The sequence below is a fragment of the Eschrichtius robustus genome, chromosome 10, assembly GCF_028021215.1.
Source record: "Eschrichtius robustus isolate mEscRob2 chromosome 10, mEscRob2.pri, whole genome shotgun sequence".
Classification (NCBI taxonomy): domain Eukaryota; kingdom Metazoa; phylum Chordata; class Mammalia; order Artiodactyla; family Eschrichtiidae; genus Eschrichtius; species Eschrichtius robustus.
Genome location: NC_090833.1, coordinates 112,855,560 through 112,877,170, shown reverse-complemented (window position 1 = coordinate 112,877,170; position 21,611 = coordinate 112,855,560). Strand labels below are relative to the sequence as shown.

The 21,611-nt window shown below is 35.4% G+C and overlaps 1 protein-coding gene across 1 annotated transcript in view; it reads right to left on the bottom strand.

The window, feature by feature from the left end:
* Positions 1 to 1,024: 1,024 nt before the first annotated feature.
* The window catches only part of FBXO8 (F-box protein 8), a 37,211-nt gene continuing 16,624 nt past the window's right edge, over positions 1,025 to 21,611 (bottom strand). Inside the window, exons 3-6 of the mRNA XM_068553940.1 lie at positions 21,038 to 21,164; positions 3,724 to 3,842; positions 2,878 to 3,074; positions 1,025 to 1,566 (exon numbers count right to left, since the gene is read on the bottom strand). Of these exons, the coding sequence (XP_068410041.1) occupies positions 1,379 to 1,566; positions 2,878 to 3,074; positions 3,724 to 3,842; positions 21,038 to 21,164 (631 nt within the window). The 3' untranslated portion in view covers positions 1,025 to 1,378. The remainder of the gene's footprint in view (positions 1,567 to 2,877; positions 3,075 to 3,723; positions 3,843 to 21,037; positions 21,165 to 21,611) is intronic.

Here is a 21,611-nt window from a genome sequence, read left to right as displayed (position 1 = left end):
TTAAGATATACATCATACATTTGCTCTCCATTAAGCAGTAGTTTCCCTCTCATTACCCAATCATGTAACTAACTTCTGTGAAGGCAGGGCCCATGTCCAGGTATCACTAGTACCTGGCACAATGCTTAGCACATGGAGGGCCCTTGATAAATATAAACTGAATGAATGAATAAAGACTGTTTACTATCATTCACAATATTCCTTTCCCAACTGATTCTGAACAGAAATCATCAAGATTAGGAGAGGGCTTCCCTGGTGGCGCAGTGGTTGAGAATCCGCCTGCCAATGCAGGGGACGTGGGTTCGAGCCCTGGTCCGGGAAGATCCCACATGCCGCGGAGCGACTAAGCCCATGCGCCACAACTACTGAGCCTGTGCTCTAGAGGCCGCGAGCCACAACTACTGAGACCGCGTGCTGCAACTACTGAAGCCCGTGTGCCTAGAGCCCATGCTCTGCAACAAGAGAGGCCACCACAGTGAGAAGCCCGCGCACCACAAGGAAGAGTAGCCCCCGCTCGCCGCAACTGGAGAAAGCCTGTGCACAGCAACAAAGACCCAACACAGCCAAAAATAAATAAATAAAATAAATTTATAAAAAAAAGAAAAAAGATTAGGAGAATAGTAAGGTTTGACTACTTCAGATATAAGTTCTAATGCCAATTTGTTCTTATGTGTGGAAACAGATTTTAACGTGTTTTGCTATGGTTTGAAGGACTTGAGACTTAACTAACGCAGAAATTTTAAAAATGAAGTCAAGTGATTAATTTCTGTTATAAAAATAAGTGCCTGTTTTGCATAGTAACAAATCAATCCTCTTTTCAAAGTTCAAAGGAAAGAGAAGCTGGTATTGGTTTCTCTTGAAGTCAGATCCAACTTTTATGAAGACAGTAATAATTTCATATCAGAATCAAATAAATTTCAGAACTCAGTTTGAGAGAAAAAGGAAAGGCTTTAGTTAAAATCTTTACAATAAAATAATTATGATTATAAATCTTTTTAGTTAAATATGTACACATTACATGGTATTTTAAAAAAGAATGGAAATGAATAAAGTTTTTCAGGCAAATCTAATGCACAAATATACCACCTTTTTTAGAGTATAATGTCAGTTTAACATTCTTAAACAGCTGTGTCAGACAATGGCTCTGCTTTGTGCAAAACATGATAAGCAAAATTAAGAAAAATTCTGCAAAATTCTTTAGTTCCCCAAGGAAATTACTAAAAAAGAAAAGAGTAAAAGAAAAAAAGGTTGTACACTCAAGCTTGATTGTATACAGAGGCTAGAACGACCAGCACTAATGTAACCCCCATATCTGCTAAATAAGTCCTTGGGTAGTTTTAGTTTGAAGTTAAAAGTGGAAGTCCTAGCAACTGTGCTCTTACGCAGCCACGTGGCCAATAAGGTAGATGTTGTCATAAAGGTGCCCCACAAAATCTTCACTAATGTTCTGAGCAGCACGGCGGGTATTTCGAATAAATTCTCTTTTTGACATTTTATTCTTCACATGAGGGCTAGTGAGGTCAATGGAAAGTAGAATCAAAGAGTAGCACAGTACATAGACAGCATCTGGAAGGAAAAAGAAACACCTTGAATTACTGGCTGGTTTTTAAACTGTGGTCTCAAAGGCAAAACTGTTCATAATTTCTAAAGCTCAAGATTAGATTATAATTAAACATAATCGCCTGGGCCTTCCCCAGTTTGGTGATGAAAGTCTTGTGTCCTAGGAAACTCCTCTCCTGGGCAAACAGGGATGTCGATCATCCTAAATGAACACCAATTCAGTGAGTATTTTCTTCAAATAGTTTAGGACTTTATAGTGAAAAGTCATTCTAAATTTAAAAATTTCAGAATTGGCTTTATTTGCCTCTTGCTTTCAAATGTGATATTCCCATTCAACTACCCATTAAATACATTTGTACTGTCAGTATATCTTCCCATTAAAAAAAAAGTCGGATATTTATTTTCAAACGCTTTTACAAAACCTAATTTAATTAGAAAGCATTTTTAATGACAAGAAAATGTATTAACTTGGTACTAGAAAATAAAACGTAAACATCTCACAAGATTATTAAATTACCCTTGTCATTTAAGATATGTATTTTAAAGGTCTATGGAATTTACATATTAATCTCAAAAGTAAATCTTTAGGGAAAAAATTGCTAAACTTGAGCCCACGCAACAAAAAATTTTCTTCTTTATATTGTTCAGGGCAATAGTTGATGTTTACTGTTAAAACAGTAGCAAACCGCATGATACTTGCTACTACTACTTGCTACTACTATGGTGTTTATTTTTCAGAATATTGCAGTCTTAATCTTAATAAAGATTGTCTTGCACAAGCATGCTCAACAAATTTCATATGGTAGGAAAAGGCTTTGTAATCTCTGTAGTAAGATAAGCACAACAAGATTTTTTTGATATGAAGAGAGAAATAAATCTATATCACATGAAAAAAATACATAGGTGACTCAGGCTATACCATGCCCATATATACATACACACAAACAGTGAAAACTAGTTGTATTAAAAACAAATTTTAGTAGAAAAATTCTAGGTGTTACCTATGTAATATGTGTATTATTAAAAGCTTTAAAAATAATTTCTCAAGTTTTTGATTAGACTAGTAAAAATATCCAATGCTTGAACAAGAATTTTAAAGAATTTATATACCTAAGTCTAACTTTCCTCCTAAAACAGTATAGTTACTATATGTAAGTAATAGCTATGACAAACTAGTTATTGCTAGAAGCAATAAGACAAGTATTTGTAATTACAGGAAGCATTTTTCCCCATAGTGAGAAAAATGTCTCATCTGCTACTATTTTTACCTAGAGATGGGAATGGGAGAAGGAAGGAATTCACTATATACATTCTTACCAGGACTAAGGCCAAGTTCTCTCATTAAATCAGGGTTACAAGCACAAAATCTATGTGAGAACTTTGTTATAAGTGTTTCAAGATACTCTCCGCGCTCTTCAGGGGCATGGATGTGACGAAAAAATTCTCTCAGTGCATTGGGCAAGAACTGATTTCTAAAATTATGCAGTGTTACAAGGTCATCCAAGACATCTCTCCTAGTAGAAAAAGAAAAAGGTACAGCTTTAGTTAACTTTTCTCTATTAAAAAAATGATGGGAAAAATCACAGATTATTCATTTTCTGGATGAAAATACTTTATTGTTGATTACCACATCAGCAATCCTATAAAGTATATGTGTCTTAAAATTTTAAAACATCAAAGTATGATTATTTATAAAATTAAGCAGTTTAAAAATCTTTCATGAATAGAATAACAAAACAAGGTGAAACTAGAAATTCTAACTAGAAAATGAAGGAAAAATGAATTTTTCAGTATTAAAAATGGCAACTTTTTCCAAGTATCTTCTAAAAACAAATGAAAAACAGAATTCTTTATTTTTTTAATCATGAAAATAAGGAGAATCTTCACCTTCCATACCAATCCACATCACCAGAGGTAACAATTGTTTATGTAGACTTTTTTTAAGTGTCTACATATACCCTATATTGTTCTAGAATTTGCTTTTGCTTGTTTCATATAGTATATTGTGAGCAGCTTTCTGTGTCTTTACACAAAGATCTAACTCTTTCATTTAAATGGCTCCACAGTAGCGTATCTTATGGACATACAGTTTTTAAGGTAAAACTTAACTCATTAAAAGCATTATTTAACTCATGCCTGATGAAAAATTAATTTTTTTTTTACCTTTCATCAAGATATATTCTGAGTTTTTTCCAATTTAGTGTTCTTGTACAGAAGATAAACTTTGCTATTTCCTTTGGTGAATCATCTAGGATGCCCTTGGACATAAAGTAGTTCACTCCCTAAGACAGAAAGACAAGTCTACATAAATAAAATCAGCCTTCCTTCACAACTTTAACAATTAGGCAATAGCAGAACAATAGCTATAGATTCTTTCCAGCATTAATAGACTGTTTATAGCTTTAACATGCAAAATACAAGCTAGAACTTGAACTGAAACTGTTATTTGTGGTTGATAGTTTACATGCAATGAAAAGTAGGAAATTCAAAGTTAAGGCTTCTAAAGACATCCTAATTCAATTTTCTGGCTCAGGTCAGTTAAAACTAACTATCCAGAAATATGACCTAAATTGGGGGTAGGGGGCGTGGGGAAGAACAATTACACAGACTTTAAGAATAAGCCTTACAACAAACACTTCAATTGCCTAATGGAAAACATGATTTCCTAAAGCTCAGACACATATTCTAACACACTTTTCAAGGAAATAGCTTCTTGAGAAAAAAGGATTCTCCAAATCAAAGACTAACAGGTTTTTTTCTGGAAAGAATAATCATTAAATTTACTTAAAGTGAAAGGAGCAGAGTTCCAGACTGGTTTATGGGTTGTATACAGTTTGGCTTCAAGCATTGCCATTGATACATTCTGTTAAGAATTTAGCTCCAATACACACTGAGGTTAAACATAATAAGACAAAACAATTTCAGTGTTTTTCATAGGGTTTACCTTTGAATTTCCTTTTCTCTGCATGCAAAGTTTTCCAGAGAAGCATTACCTGTAAGGTTGTATCCTACTTTAGATTTAAACCACCAACAACAAAACAGCAACAAAAATATCAAACACTGAAACCAATGTTCTCTCATGTATATGAAGGTCACATTCAAATAAATGCCTTATGTGGATTTGAATGTGCAGTTATTGAAATAAAAGCAGGTGTGTTTATTTCAACTCACAGTTATCCAGATACACGCATTCCCATGAATGCTCATGTCTGGATAATAGCACAATGTGTGCAGTTAATTGGTAGAGAAAATGACATATACACACAACATACTGTTTTCACACGTAAATTCCTTCCGCACTTCTTCCCTTTACAAACACTTACATAGTGATCAGAAATATTGCGCACATTAGGAATTCAAAAAATTGGAAGAATTTTTATAAAAACTCTCAGGAGAAAAACTCTCAGAAAATTTGTATATTACATTTTTTAAGCAATTTGGTACCATGAGGTTATGCTTTTGAAAGGTTATAATTATCTATAAAATGTAATTCAAAGATAAGATTATTATATAAAACTAATTTTATGAGGATAACAGGCAATTATTAGCAATGTTATCAAATTTTCATAAGAATTTGAAAAGGATAAAAACAATCCTAAAGCACTGATTTTAAAAAGCATATAAAGAGCAGAATGTGAGAACGTGAAACTTTGCCAACTCAGTGGTAAGCCATATTTCAGACTGCACCCTGGACACAAGGCTAGAGCACGTAACATGATCAAGATGGAAAGCCAAAGAACTTGTTTGGAATGAGGCTCTCAGCAACTGTCTGAGGGGGCAGGAACGAGAGAAACAAGAATGCTTGTTCCATCCTTTCCTCCATTCGTTTGAACAATCGAGAGTTGACTGTATATTTAACTGATCTACTCTGCAAAATTAAGCCAGGTTTTGATTTTTTTTTTCTAAAACTCCTCCATTTAAAAAGCATAACAACATATTAGAAGTATTTCCAGTGCTTAATTTTAATCCAAGTGATTCAAAGACAAAGGAATGTCAATTAAGTAGTAATTAATAGGTTCTTTATTCATGCTTACTTGTAAATCAGCATTTAAGAGACACAAAACTAACTCTAATTTACTTTTTAAAAATTTACAAAATGTAAAAAACACTAACGTGATCTGTTAAATAGCATGTAATTCTCTAATTATATGATATATGCCATTGTTAATGTTGTTTGATGCTCCTTAGTTGTAAATTAACACTGGCATTTGCCTTATGCAAGCATCATACAATTGTTGGTCATTTCCTTTTTTTATGGAATACATGTTTGAGAATTTAATATGTAACCTCACTTGAGTTCTCCAAAATCAATCAGATGCAGAGGAGTAAGCAGATGGTTTTCAACCCAGTCCTGAAAACGGGCTACTCAGGCTTGAAATCAGCCAACACTGCTGGTTTTGAGGAAAGACAGCACCAGTTTCAAGCCCGGGATTCCTCTGGAAAGGAAGATTACTTTAGCAGGGCTTTGAGAGTGAAGAGTAAGGGATGACAAAACAGAAAAGGACATGGGACCAGATTATAATTGTCTTCAATAAGCAAGCTGGCAACCATCCGAATTCCTATCTTGTTTCGTAAGCAATAAAGTACGAAAGAAACCATAGCATGGGATCTGTTGAATAACTACATATTTGTTTAACACATGTATGAGTATTTTTGATTTTTAATAATGTTTTACAAGAATGGTACAGAGGAATCCCTAGATCATATAGCATTAATTATAGTTATTAATCAGGACTGAAACTCTCAGCAGTGTATGTGTGTGTTTCTGTGTGTGTACGTGTGTGCACGCGTGTGTGTCTCACAGGCAGAGAGGAAATCATGAAAAATTAATATTAGCCTATATTAACATAGTTTCCAGAAAACGGAAGGTTGTAGCTCATTATCATCTACATGATTCACTAAAAAGTGCCCAATTCTGGATGTCACATTTTGTGGGGCATGTTGACAAATTAGAACTATCTGAATAAAGGAAACCAGGGCCTGATTGGATTATTGGAGGGTCTAGACTTCATGTTATGTAAGGAAGAGTTGAGGGATACAGGGATATTAGGTCCAAAGATGAAGCTATTTAGAAAAGAAGAAAAGATTAAGGCATTAAGACATCTGCAAAGATGAAGACTTATGACATCTGTGTCACAAGGAAAAAGGAATAAACACTGTGTGTGGTTTGAGTGAAGACCTTAAGCTGATGAAAGCTATAGAACTTCTTCCCCAAATAATGCACACTGCCAGGTTTACAGTGATAGACACAAGTATAAGAGTTTTGCTTTAAGAAAATTTTAAAATAGTGTCTTTCAAGAGGTCCCTTTCCACAGAGTTATGGGAACTCAAGTCCAAGTAGAAAGCTAGGGGATGAGCAAGGTAAGGAAACTGAGTACAGCCTACTCACTTGAAAAATGTATTAGTATATAGGAGGAAAAAAACGGCAAAATTAAAGGGCAAAAAGAGAAGAAAGAGAAGATAATTGGAGCTGCAAGTAGAGAAGAGGAGAGCAGGGGAAAGGAATGAAAACACAGGTGGGGTCTAACCTGCTTTCTCAGCCTGGAAGACAGGATAGCGGTACCGGTTTGGAGACAGGTGCATGAAGAAAATGTTAAAAGACAAAAACAGAGTGCATGTTGGTTTTCTTTTTATGGAGGACGAGCCATCTGGAGAGAGTTGAAAAAGAGAGCTGACTTGGCTCCTTGGGCAAAATGGTAAAGATTTCTACCAACAGTGGTGCAGGGTACAACAGGGAATCCACTAGGGATAAAGAAAAGGAGGGCCAAGCAGCAATGAAAACCCAGGAGAAGTTAAGGTGAATTCATCTCATCTCATGCTAAGGTTTTCTTTAATAGACCACATGCTCTCAGTGATTCAAAGACAAAAAAAAATCAAGAAATTCTGTAAAGCATTCTCCATGGATTATGTCACTAAAATTTGTTATGCAAATGACAGCACCAAGACTTAAACACTCCAATTAGAGTGGTAAGCTGTTTAGACACAATGTTTATTTAGGTGGCAAACACAAATAATTCAAGAAAACATATGCAAATAGCTAAAGCCAATATTAAGAAGGAATTCAGAGTGAAGAAAAGGATGTGTTGGAGCTTAGCCCCCTACCTAATGTATCTCTCCATTTGCTTACTACAGTAAGAATGGCTCCTTTCACACAGCAATTCCGGTTTTAAGATATATCTACTTTCTTTTCTTTTATTATATAAATACCCATGTTTTTCTCTCATCTTTTAATAAAGCCTATTTTTTGGAATCAGATCATTATTATCCACAGTGTGCTTTAAAAGTAAAATCTACCATATATATGTTCGGAACCAAAAAATATGTATCTGGGGACAAAGTGAATTCTAGTAAACTAGGCATGCAAAGTACTGACTTCTGCTGTGAAGCTAAAACTGCTCTTAATAAAAAAGTCTTATTTTTTTTTTTTTTAAAGTGCTGACTACTAGTACTGAAAGTACTGGCAACTGGCCCAGACACTTGGCAGACACACTGTGTAACAGTTGGTATCAATAAAAGAAATCACTAATAAAACAAAACTGACATGCTAGGGAGTACCCTTAATTTGTTTCCCTAAAGAACAACTTAGGAAAGAAATTTAGTTACAAAAAAATTCTTCTTTAGCTAGTTTTGTTCAAATTTGCAGTTGTATAAAATGTAAAAATCAAGTACCATGGCTACTGCTGTTCAGGTAATAAATCTGTCCTTTGAACATTATACAATAGAAAGCGAACTGGACACTGCACTTAATTTTCTTTTTAAAAGGAAAACATATGAAAACTTTTAGAATAACTATCCTTAAATTTTAACAATAAATATTTATAAAACAAAATACTTCAATCTAGATTTCTAATCTATTAATATTCAAGTATACATTTTAACCACAGTGAAATGAACAATTGAAATGTAACATTTTTGTACTAAAAATACTGTAAAAATAAGATCAATATATATTGAGAAAGCTTTTATTTTAAAATCTTAATTATTTCTAAAAAGTTAGCACATCAGAGTGCAGCCTCTACAGGTCAGAGTATTCCCATTGTCTTGTTTGAAAATAGCAACAGCAGTGGTTAAGATGACATCTCCGATACTATTTCTCCTTTTTATAGTGCTAGCAGAATTGCTAATGAAAATGTAAAATCTATTAATTTTTATCCAGTCCAGCAGTTCTCACTCTTCCTATGTAATTAGAGAACATGTGCTCTACAGTTAAAGGAAAAAACACACAGACCTTGAATAGATGAAATTCTTCTAGGGATACGTATTCTGCAAATTAAAAAAAAATCAACACCTTGCTTTTTAGCTGAAGTGAAATAAATGCAGAAGATTACTTAATGAGAAAGTTTAAGACTAGGTATCTATGTTTTTACGCTGTCATTTCATTTCATTCTGCCCACTAAGTTTTACCATGCAACTCTCCTATGTATATAACACTGACCTTCAGCACACAACTTCAGAAATGTCACACAATACTTTTATTCGTGGTAATTTTATTCATGGTAATTTACTCTAATTATTCCTAATCTAGTCACTAGGTTGAAAAAACTAAAGCAAAAACTATGCCCAAGTTTTTTTTTTTGTTTTGTTTTGTTTTTTTAAATTTATTTATTTTATTTATTTTTATTTTTGGCTGTGCTGGGTCTTCGTTTCTGTGCGAGGGCTTTCTCCAGCTGCGGCGAGCGGGGGCCACTCTTCATCGCGGTGCGCGGGCCTCTCACTGTCGCGGCCTCTCTTGTTGCGGAGCACAGGCTCCGGACGCGCAGGCTCAGCAGCTGTGGCTCACGGGCCCAGCCGCTCCGCGGCATGTGGGATCCTCCCAGACCAGGGCTCGAACCTGTGTCCCCTGCATTGGCAGGCAGATTCTCAACCACTGCGCCACCAGGGAAGCCCCCCCAAGTTTTTTAAGTTGTCTACACAGAAAGATTATTTTATAAGAGTAGTAAGTAATGCTTTCCTCTGACTGAGGTACCCACAACTAGGCTATTCACTGGAAGGTTCTATGTGACTTATAACTAAGAGGAAAAGGGGGGTAATAAACGTTGGGAAAGATACGTAAAGAAAATGTTGATGTCAGCTTCAAATCTGAGCTGCAGATTTCAGTCTTGTCAGTTCCCTGGGAAGAACAGAGCGCACACACGCTGTCCACACTTACATGGAGAAGTGACAGTTGTGGAGAGAAGAGAGAGGGCCCATGTGGCCAGTTCCCTCTGATTCAGTTACTGAAATTGGTCAGAACACCACATTCTATCTGGAGGATAATGAAAAGTCATGAGTATGGACTGAAGTCAGCTTATTCATGGACCTGTTTGAATTGGCAAGGCTTTCAGCTTCCAAGAACAATTTATGGAAGGCTGTTCGTACGTGAAAGTGCACAATGCTGAGGAATTGCTGAGAACAGTCACACATACGCCCCAAATTATTTGTAGCTAGAAGATGTCAACAGGAAACTCACAACAAGGAGGGATAGTTCAAAAATAAAAAATCAAAAGAAAAATGGAAAATCATCTCCAATGGAGTCCAGGAAAAATGCAGGAGAGGCGTGGGACAGATCTTTCTGCTTCTTTTTCATAGGAGAGAAAGCAACGACATCAGACAAAATAACATGAACTTCATAATCTAAGGTTTCAAATAACAATAAAAAGTCCCTATTAATTGGTTCTAATAGCCTCAAACAGAAAAGGAGCCATGTCTGTGAGTTCTCACAGTCTCCAAGGAGTCACACCCGTAACTGGGCTAGATCACTGCATGAAGATGATGTTACTTGTGATAAATTACTACTAATAATTAAATATAGCAGTCATTACTGCAATTAGTATTGACAATTGCTGGTAGGTGATGTAAGCTTCTAGAAAAAGCCCCATCTCTAATCTGTCTGTAAATTAGAAAAACACAGCATCCTAATCAAAATATGGAGATGAAACTCTATTAGGTTAAGGTATGATAAATAACACTTCAAACTAATGATAAAGTGACACATTTGAGCACTAATGTTAGTTTAGAATTCCCACTTCATAAAAATCACACACAAATATTGCATTTGCAATATGTGCATTTATAGATATACACATACATACATACATATATGGCTATTTAAATGACTAACTCTACTTTGATAAATAAATAAAAATTACAATTTTATCATATTACCTAAATTCTAGAATGTACATTTATAAGTATGTTTTAACAGCTCTGAATCAATTTTTAAATAAACAAAATCCTTTTTAAGTGTTCTCCTAACTGAGAACATACACTTTCAAAAGGAGGTTAAAATTAAAAATTTTTTTAAAAGCCCAGATCTTAACAGTAGACAAGCAGAGAAGCTGGGATTTAAATGGTAGTTTCACTGCCAACACATGTGCATGCTTCTCCATGTAATTAAAGTATCTGTTCATCCTACCACCATTTCAGCCAAGACACACTTTAACTTGAACATAATTTTGGACCTCGATTTATTGCTTAAAATGTCTTCAAAAAGATTAAACCAAGCAGTACCACTGGACCAAAAAGTTATTGTATATGCAAAGATTGCTCATCACATGTCAGAAAATGAAATTAAAGGCAAAGTGTATCACCATCTAAAGCTAGAAGATGTTGGCGTGACTGATACATACTTCATGAAGGACCATTACTCAGGTGTCAAATATTTATTTACTACAGTCCAAAAGTTCCAGGAGAGGAAGAACCTCCAAGCCTAGAGCAGTGCCTTCTCCTGTGTGTGGTGTGTGGAGCTCTACTTCTAGTATAAATACAAGACTACATTTTAGTGAGCACTTAGAAGCACTAAGCATTTAACACATATAATTTCATTAAATTTTCACAACACTACCATGATATAGGTACTATTATTGTCCCCATTTTTTTTTTTTTTTGGTCACACCGTGCAGCTTGTGGGATGTTAGTTCCCGACCAGGGATTGAACCTGGGCTCTTGGCAGTGAGAGCTCACAGTCCTAACCACTGGACTGCCAGGGAATTCCCCTATTGTCCCCATTATAGAGATGGGGAAACTGAAGCACGGAGAGTGTAAATAATTTGCCCAAGGTCAAAGTCATATAACTAGCAAGTGGAGAGATACTTAATAAGCATCTGTTGAATGAATATTTGAATCTCTCTGTATAAAGCTTCCAGATGACTTTCAAGAGAAGCTGTAAATTTGTAAGGATTATATAATTCAAATAGGGGGAAAAAAAGAAAATAATAACATAAGAAAAAAATAACATAAAAACCTATGAGTTGGACCAGTACACTGTAAATGCCTCAAATTATAAACCCCCAAAGGTCGAAGTAACCATTCCAAAAATAAAAAGCAACACGTCATTCTAATGATATATTTAACTGCTAATAAGTGATTCAGAAAGATGTTAAGACTTTGATTATAAAGAAGGCATCTCTAAAAACTTTGATATGAAAGAAAAAAAGGTTACATAATCTTATGGATAAATGTACACTACAATTAGTTGGTCAAAAAGTTGCATTTAATGTAGTGTTTCCTTCTAACTTCCATATTTCAAAGCTGTAATTAAATTGATGGATGCTGTACAAGTGATGACATCCAATAATTGAGGAAATATTGTCTTTTCAATTACTGAAAAAGCACTCATTGTGACACTGGTAGCAGCAATTTCAAATTCAGGAAAGAGATGTAGGAGAGACAACTACCTTGGACATTAAAGCTGAGAACTCAAATCTAGAAAGTGATGTCAAGTTTCACTGAAAATGTGGTCACATCAGGTAAAGAAGAACATGGTAGAGGTGTCAAGGTGGTCAGGGAGGGTGAAGTAAGGAAACAAAAGGCAAACAGATTTTTCTTTGAAATGTACTTAAAATATTAATACAATACTGCAAAGTCTCTAGGTACACTTACCTAAATTTGTAACAAAATTCATACAAAGAAAAAATCTTGCTCATTTTAGCATTTCACATTTTTAAATTTGTGGTATGAGTGTTGTGGTGCTAAGATATTACAATTAAAATATTCTAATTTTATTCTTTCCTCTAGTCCAAAGTCCTAGATCAGTACATTGTGCACTAATTTCAGTATGCTTTTACCCCAGACAATTTACACTTAAATGAGGTAGCAGATTCGTATTTCCTATAACATACTTAGGAAAACAAAACCAAAACCCATCAGGTGGTTTGAGTGATGAATAAACTATGGAATACTCCAGGCCTGAATCTTTTCCAATTAGATACAGACTAGCAAGCAGCCTGGGAAACTGATTCTCTTTGAAGCTTCTGAAAGGTTTATCCTGAGTCTACTAATGTCTTTCTACGGACTGATTCTAAACCACATGCTGGAATGCCTCTTGCAGACAAGGAAGGGTAAGGGAGGGTGGCCACAGATATAGTATGGTCAGGGCAGAGTGTAAAATAAAGTTGACCTCATAGACACAGGAGAAAGTTTTCTTCTTAATCATAAAGCCAACACATGACAGATCAGATTGAAACAGACAGAAACATACATCCATATATACCTACACATACATCATGTTGCCCTGAAGAGAGTTAATGGCCTCTAGTTTAGTATGACTTGACCAGCTGTACCTGGCTGAAGGTTATTAACTTATTGAGAGGACAATATTCAGTGTCTAAGAGGCATAATTTTGCCCTTTGACGCTAAGGATGATCAAGGTAAAGGGACTTTGCCAATGAACGTGAGTGTTTTAGGTCTTCGGGGTAAATCATCTTTATAGAGGAGAAGCTATATTTGGTGAGGGACTCCTCTCATTGTCAACTAGCTCTTTTTACTCTAAACTCTCATCAGCAAACTGGAGATAAAATTAACTTGCTAATGAGAATTGGCAATGCTTATTTTTATGAACAAATTTTTGTTCAGGATTTCACATCAAACTCCTGTGAGTTTGGGTAACAGCAGTGATGATGATATGATATGAGGATGCAGCGTTAGGATGTCTTGATTACAAACATAGGAACCTCCATTCACAAAAAGTACAGGGATTTATTACCTTGTATAAGGAATCCCAAACTACTAAGGCTCCAGGTTTTTAGGTTCACACATGGCATCATGGGACCCAATTCTTTCCTTCCAATGTGCTATTCTTGGTGTGTTGTTAACAACCTGCATGGCTTCAAGGTGGCCGCAGGTGTTCCTGTCACTGCATCCTTATATACCGATGTCCAGAACTGTGCGTGTGCATATACAGTACTCCTTTGTCACAGGGTCTGTGTCATAGGTCAGAACTGGATTACATGGATGTCATGGAAGCCAAGGGGAATGGAAGTAACATGATTAGCTTGGGATAATCTATATTTAGCTCCTGAGGAATGAAGCCAGCCTCTCAGCTGGTCGAGGTTCTTTATCTAGTGAGGAGTGTTAAGTGATGGGATTTAAACCCTGCCCCTACAGGACTACTGCGATTTTTCAAAAATAACTTTCACAATTGAATATAATGGAATTAGAAGAACTCTAGACATCTCCTGAGTTCCACTTATATCCTTTTGTTTTTCCACACTGGGTAGCAGTAACTATTTCCTTCTGGTAATCAGGCTCAGTCACTTCAACCACAACATAATTATCTACCCTCATACCTTTTTAATTTTTTCCTTTTGGTCGGTTTGCTCAGTGGCAGGAGGACTAAAATGGCAAGAAGGTAGCCTCCGCAAGCAGTCTGAATTGTTGTGACTCTGGTGTCAGTACTCCTGCCTTGAGTATTAAGGTCTCTAAACCAGCAGAGCCCCAGAAATAAGCGAAGCAAAATCACAAATTTTTCAAGTGGCTCACTAGTGAAAATAGTGGTGCAGATGCTTGGATGCCTTCCCAAAGGCCGTCTCGCTCCTTCACTGCTTCTAGCATCTCAGCCACAGTTGCTAAATCATGTTAAGTCTAAGCCAATCACATAACCCTTTCTATTCTGTTCTCTACTGGTCTACGGGTGTTCATGTGATTCAGCTCTCGTGAACTGAAGGCTCCCGAAAAGAATTTTTTCTCTCTAATAAGCATAAGGAATTTGAGGAGGGAGTTTGCCCCCTTTCTTTGTGCTGAGGGTACTTTCATATGAGAATGTGATATCTTGAGTAGTGGCAGCTACTTTGTTATCAAGAGAGGGCAAAAGTCAACACACTGAGGTCCCATGGTGAGATCACTGTATCACTGAAATAACTCTGGGATACCCATTCTGGGTGTCCTCTGAAGTAAATAAATTTATATGGTTTAAGCCATTATTAGGTCCTCTCTTCTTTCAAGCCAAAAACACCCTAGATGAAACATACAGGGAAGGTGGGTACTATAGGTAGCAGATCATACTGAGTGGAGCAGCCTAGTGCAGGGCACTGAGGACCCAATTATTCCTATATATATATTTTTTTAATTAATTTTTAAAACATCTTTATTGGAGTATAATTGCTTTACAATGGTGTGTTAGTTTCTGCTGTATAACAAAGTGTATCAGCTATACGTATACATACATCCCCATATCTCCTTCGTGCATCTCCCTCCCACCCTCCCTATCCCACCCCTCTAGGTGGATACAAAGCACCGAGCTGATCTCCCTGTGCTATGCGGCTGCTTCCCACTAGCTATCTATTTTACATTTGGTAGTGTATATAATGAGTCCTTGCTACTCTCTCACTTCGTTCCAGCTTACCCTTCCCCCTCCCCGTGTCCTCAAGTCCATTCTCTATGTCTGTGTCTTTATTCTTGTCCTGTCCCTAAGTTCTTCAGAACCTTTTTTTTTTTTTTTTAGATTCCATATATATGCGTTGGCGTACAGTATTTGTTTTTCTCTTTCTGACTTACTTTACTCTGTATGACAGTCTCTAGGTCCATCCACCTCGCTACAAACAACTCAATTTCGTTTCTTTTTATGGCTGAGTAATATTCCATTGTATATACGTGCCACATCTTCTTTATCCATTCATCTGTCGATGGACACTTAGGTTGCTTCCATGTCCTGGTTACTGTAAATAGAGCTGCAATGAACACTGTGGTGCATGACTCTTTTTGAATTATGGTTTTCTCAGGGTATATGCCCAGTAGTGGGATTGCTGGGTCGTACGGTAGTTCTATTTTTAGCTTTTTAAGGAACCTCCATACTGTTCTCCATAGTGGCTGTATCAATTTACATTCCCACCAACAGCGCCAAGAGGGTTCCCTTTTCTCCGCACCCTTTCCAGCATTTATCGTTTGTAGACTTTTTGATGATGGCCATTCTGACCGGTGTGAGGTGATACCTCATTGTAGTTTTGATTCACATTTCTCTAATGATTAGTGATGTTGAGCATCCTTTCATGTGTTTGTTGGCAATCTGTTTATCTTCTTTGGAGAAATGTCTGTTTAGGTCTTCCACCCATTTTTGGATTGGGTTGTTTGTTTTTTTGATATTGAGCTGCATGAGCTGCTTGTATATTTTGGAAATTAATCCTTTGTCAGTTGCTTCATTTGCAAATATTTTCTCCCATTGTGCGTGTTGTCTTTTCATCTTGTTTATGGTTTCCTTTGCTGTGTAAAAGCTTTTAAGTTTGATTAGGTCCCATTTGTTTATTTTTGTTTTTATTTCCACTTCTCTAGGAGGTGAGTCAAAAAGGATCTTGCTGTGATTTATGTCATAGAGTGTTCTGCCTATGTTTTCCTCTAAGAGTTTTATAATGTCTGGCCTTACATTTAGGCCCCAGATATGTTTTAGTTTATAATATTAGCTAAGAACTTAGGCATTCTCTCTTTCTTCATGCTATGAGGCACTGTTCAAAGTATACCCATTTTATTGTCAACCTGGCTCAGGTTCTACTATCTACAGCTTAAGTTTATTCCTGAGAGACTGATCTAATTTCAGTGGAAAGATAAAGTCAAATTTCTAGACCTGTAGAACTAAGGATAAAACCTCAAAAGGCAGTACGTTTGCCGAACTAAAAAGCATCTAGCGGCCTGTCAACCTTCCCTGGGAATACTCCTGTGTTGCAGGAGACTTAATAGAGTTAGTGTAGAGAACGAGATACCAAGGATATAATGATGAATGATCTGTTCCAAGTTATTTGACACAGATACTTAATCAATGTCTACATGTAGTTACTTGAATACAATATTGTTATCAGGTTTGTCATCCTACTCTTACTTTCCAAAGTAAGGTTTTCCTTAACATGTTAGACTACAATCAGAATACAGAACAGACAGAATACAGACAGAAGAGTCTTGGTTGTCAAGACTCAACTCTGTTTTATTTTATTTTTTTGTAATTGATACTCTCAGACCAAAGGAAAGAGAACAAATAATTATAGATCCATAGACTTTCAATAAAAAGAAGATTACAGGTAAAATAAACATCAGATAGCTGTCAGTGAACAACAGGATATTTCAATCATTCAAGCCAGGAGTCTATTCATTTAAGAACACATATTCGTTTACACATAGAAAGACTGCAGATAGTCAACACTAGTGTATCTCAGAATGTGTTCCCTGGAATGTTACTTTATACTCCCCCCACCCCGCCCACCTGCCAAAAAGACACTATGTCAAATAAACCTGCATAATACTCTGCATACAATACCCTCCTCGTAGATATTCACAACGTGCATCAGTATATTACAGGCTTTGACAAGTTATTCTGTAAATAAGCCAACTAATCACAACCTATCATGGTCAAATTTATTAGACTTGGGAAATCCTTTGACTAGGTCCATTATCCTGTGGAATAATTATTACAAAGAATACATTTGGGAAATGTGTAAATTCTGATGATATCAGGGTTTTGTATCTCCAGGAATGAAAGTTATTTTTCATCATTGTTTCGATGCTATGAAGTAATGGCAATGAACATTCTGCTGCTGTATACTGGAGCAAAAAGTAAGATTTAACATACAAGATATTGTAAAGTCTGAGTATAAACACCTGAGATCTTTTCTATAATGGAGAACTCCTCCAAATTTCCTGTTTATATTTTAGCTGGTCCAACAGCAAAAAGAAGATGCTATCTCAAAAGTGGTTTGTGCATACATTTCCATCTAAAACATATGTTTAGGTCAAATTTAAAATGTTTCTTCTAATAGATTCTATTCCAGATCAATCTAATAGAATGCATACGATTGTATGCATGTGGGCCTTTCTATATGAACACAGGAAAAATGTGCTTACGTAGTTTTAAAAAAGACTTCTTTTACCTGACCCCAATGAGGATATAATTTTTAAAATTTATAAACATATTTATAGAAATATGAATAAAAATAAACCTATAATATAAAGTTAAACCACATTCACTACCAATTTCAGAAACTCTAGTTTTAAAAATAACTATGTCAAGAAAAAGTTTAATACTAAATGGAGCACAGGGAATATAGCTTACTGGCTGATAAGTAAAATTACTTTATTATAATACTGCTGTGGAATAAACTCACACACGTAACTTGTACATGCAGGGGAAATACAGCCTAATGTAAACAGATGGTTTTTAGCACATTCCTTTACTAGAATGTGGTCACCTGCCACAAGTACACAAGCTCATGCATAAGATCAAGACTTTACATACAGCTGAGATCACAATGTCATGCATATAACAGCAGCGTGCTGGACAATCGTACCACAAACTGTGCGGAAGTTCTCCCCCACCCCATAAGCCACTGCCAGCAGCTGCTGTGGAGTTTGGTTACCCATATCCGTGACATGAACGATGTCCTTTGGAGAATCTCGTTCCCTGTGGCTGTAAGTATTCTTATTTTTATAATATTTTAATGATGCTTGCTATCAAAATGTTAAGTACAGAACTAGAAATTATGGAAAAGTAGACTTGTTACAAATGCTGAACAATTATATACATCTTAATCTCAGGTACTTACAATAAACACCACTTACATTTAAACGTATCATCAGAACTAATTTACTTCTCAGGCTTAAATGAACCCAGATAACACATCTGATGGCAGTGCTCCAGTGAAGGGGGAAAAACAAATCAACCTCCATAAAGTACTTCCTGATTGTTGGCACTAAAAAATCATGGCAAGAGTCATTCTAAGACCTGGCTAAAGTATGACTCATTGTAGGTAAGTTCTATAGAAAAACACCTACTAGGATAATCTTTCAATTGTATTTTGCTTGGATAAACAACCAAATTGATACTGATTATTTATCAGTCAATGAGAGCAAGTGTGGAATAGTTATCAAAATACTTCTCCTCATTTCCCTGCACCTACAAGTGTATTTCAATGTCCTTCCATGCTTTGTTTATGCCCTAAGTATATTCTGGTAAAGAGAGGATTCTAGTTTGTTATTAGGCGACAGCTGCTTGATGAGTTACTTATGTCCATAAAAGCACAGAAGCAGAATTCTGGAACCAAAAGTCACTTTGAATGGTTCAGTTCCATGCCGCCTGGCAGCAGTGTGTGCCCCTTTCAGAACAGTAAATTCAATACTTCTGGAATGCTCCAGGATATCCCTGAATCAGGCCAGGGAGTAAAGAAAAAAATACAGCCAACTCTCAATAACAATGGTAGGTAGGATGGATAAGTAAAAATCTGAAGATCGAAAAATCTTATTTTAATTAGTAAATTGAATCCCCTCTTTAAGTAAATATTTGACTTAAATTTTTATATATTTTTTTGTCAGATAAAAAGAGGACTTTAATTTTGCCTCTTTTCTCTGGCCCCCCGCCCAAACACTCTAGAGGAGGTGTAACAAGAACTCTATAGTCTGATATATGTAGCTGCAAAGATGGAAACATATTTTGACATCTAGCTTTCCCAATTTAGATATTTAAAACTACCCATATCATATTCTAGTATAGAAGGGCCTATCTACAGTTTCATCTTTGCAATAATAAGGATGTTTTACAACTTGTTTAATAATTGGTACTCTTTTAGTGAGGAATGACTACTTACCATAATCAATATGAGCAATCACATCCAACTTGTCTGACTTTGAAAATCTATAACTCAGTACTTACCAAGTTACACTTTCCTTACAATGTAACATTTGCAAGTGATATGAATTGAAGATGACAGTTTTACTCAACACTGGTGTTAATTCATGACTGGAGCCAGTATGCCTTGATAAACTGGGCATAAGACAGGGCATGTAATAGCTGCCTTTCCTGATTCCTGCGTATCTGGAGTAAAACACTGTATTACTCTGCCCCAGTTCTTCTCCAGTAATCATCATTCAATTAACTCAAGATACTGATGCAAAATATTTCTTATTATACTGCTAGTCATATGAACTGTTTTAATTAGCAACATCCATATTATATTGGTTTCAAATCTCTAATTTGAACTTTAACTTCTTATAAATCATTCTACTTTCATTAAAAGTATCAGTCTTCTATTCACTGAAAGTAAAAACTGGTGAAAGAGAACAAATATAACATATTTGTTGCTTATAACATATTTGCTTTATAACATATATACTTTGCTGTATTTGGGCTAAGACTTAACTGATGATGTATATGTATTAGTAAACCTTTGTAGCAGTGTTATATTTTTATTCATGTACAAGAAAAATTTAACAGAGAAATCATATATAATAAGCAAAAGTAAATTTAATTTCAAAACGTCATTTGTATTATTATGCGCGTATTTATAAGATCAGTAGCTCTTTAATATTAATTAATATTAATAAAAGAATATTAATATTAAGGTAACTAGGGAGTCCTTAATACCTCTACAACAAATGAAGAAAGTTGGTTCTTGAAAATTAAATAAATTAAAATAACTGCCAGATAAATTTTTCCATAGAAAATGATCGACCCATAAGTATTAGTTCTGAGTGTTACATAATTTCTATTAGATTTCTAAGAATAAGTCTAGTAGATACTTAAACATTTCTGAAACTCTGAACCTTTCCAGAATCTATTAAAATAAGAACAGGGGTGAGGGGGAATCAGAGAAAGAACTGTCTTCACATTTTGATCACTCATATATTATGTTAAGAAATAATTAAATAATTAGTTAATTTCAAACAGTTCTCTTTGCTTCTCCCACTCTCTCTGCTCTCTATTTGTGTTTGCTTATTGTCGTAAGAAAAAAAGAATTAAAGAATTAATGCAAAATTATTCAGTTTTATAACAGAATCTATAAGTTGTTTCTATGCCATCACGTATTACATTGTTAAAGGCATTATTTAAAGACATTTTGATGTGTCACAAACTAGAAAAATGTCCTTTGTGATTATCTCTGATAAAAATAGCATTGTTACTAAATGGACATGATGAAACAAAGTAAATGCTGCAGATAAAGTTTGATGAACATATTTTGTGCTCTCGACTTATAATGTAGTAGTATCTCAACCAAGTCCAGTGGAGGGCTGCATATATGTCATGGAAGCTGCCATACAAAGTGAGCCGGTAGCAAGGTTAGAACATGACATGGTAAGGTAAAAAGAAATGACTAAGTCACACAGCAGTAACTTCAAATACCGGGCTTTGCAGTGATTGAAAAGTCATGTTCAGTGACTTGTAATTTACTTGCAAGTTTATTATGTTGGAAAGCTGCAGCAAGATAACGATAAAGTTCAACTGTTACAAATATTCAAATTCTTCACTTACCTCCTCTGGGTTGGCATTAAAGGTGAGGCTGCCTTCATCCAGCTGCATATACAATTTTCTAAAAGAAAATCCTAGAGGTGGGTTCTTATTGTATATGGAACAGTGACCCCAAGTGGATTTACACAACCTGTAAGTAAGATAAAATCGGATGAGAAAACATGACCATATTGAATTCTTCTAAGTTAAACATGTATATATATGATAAAATAGTGATATGAAATAACACAAAATTGGATTTTACAGCTCTAAAGTATAAAATGTTCACTTTTATACTTGTTTTATTTGTTTACCAGAGTAAGATAGACAAATGCCTTCAATTTAGCAATTTTGACAGCAGTTAATAAATGTGAGTTACAAAGATTAGTAATATTCGTGAGTCCTACTGAAGTTAAACATAAATAATGATGATGATGATGATAGCCAACATTTACCAAGTGCTTACTAGATGCCAGGCACTATTTAAAGCATTTTAATAGTATTAACTTGCTCAGTCTTTACAACAATCCCATGATTTGGTGCTACAGATAAAGAAACAGACACCATAAAAAAGCTGCCCAGGGAAACACAGCTTGAT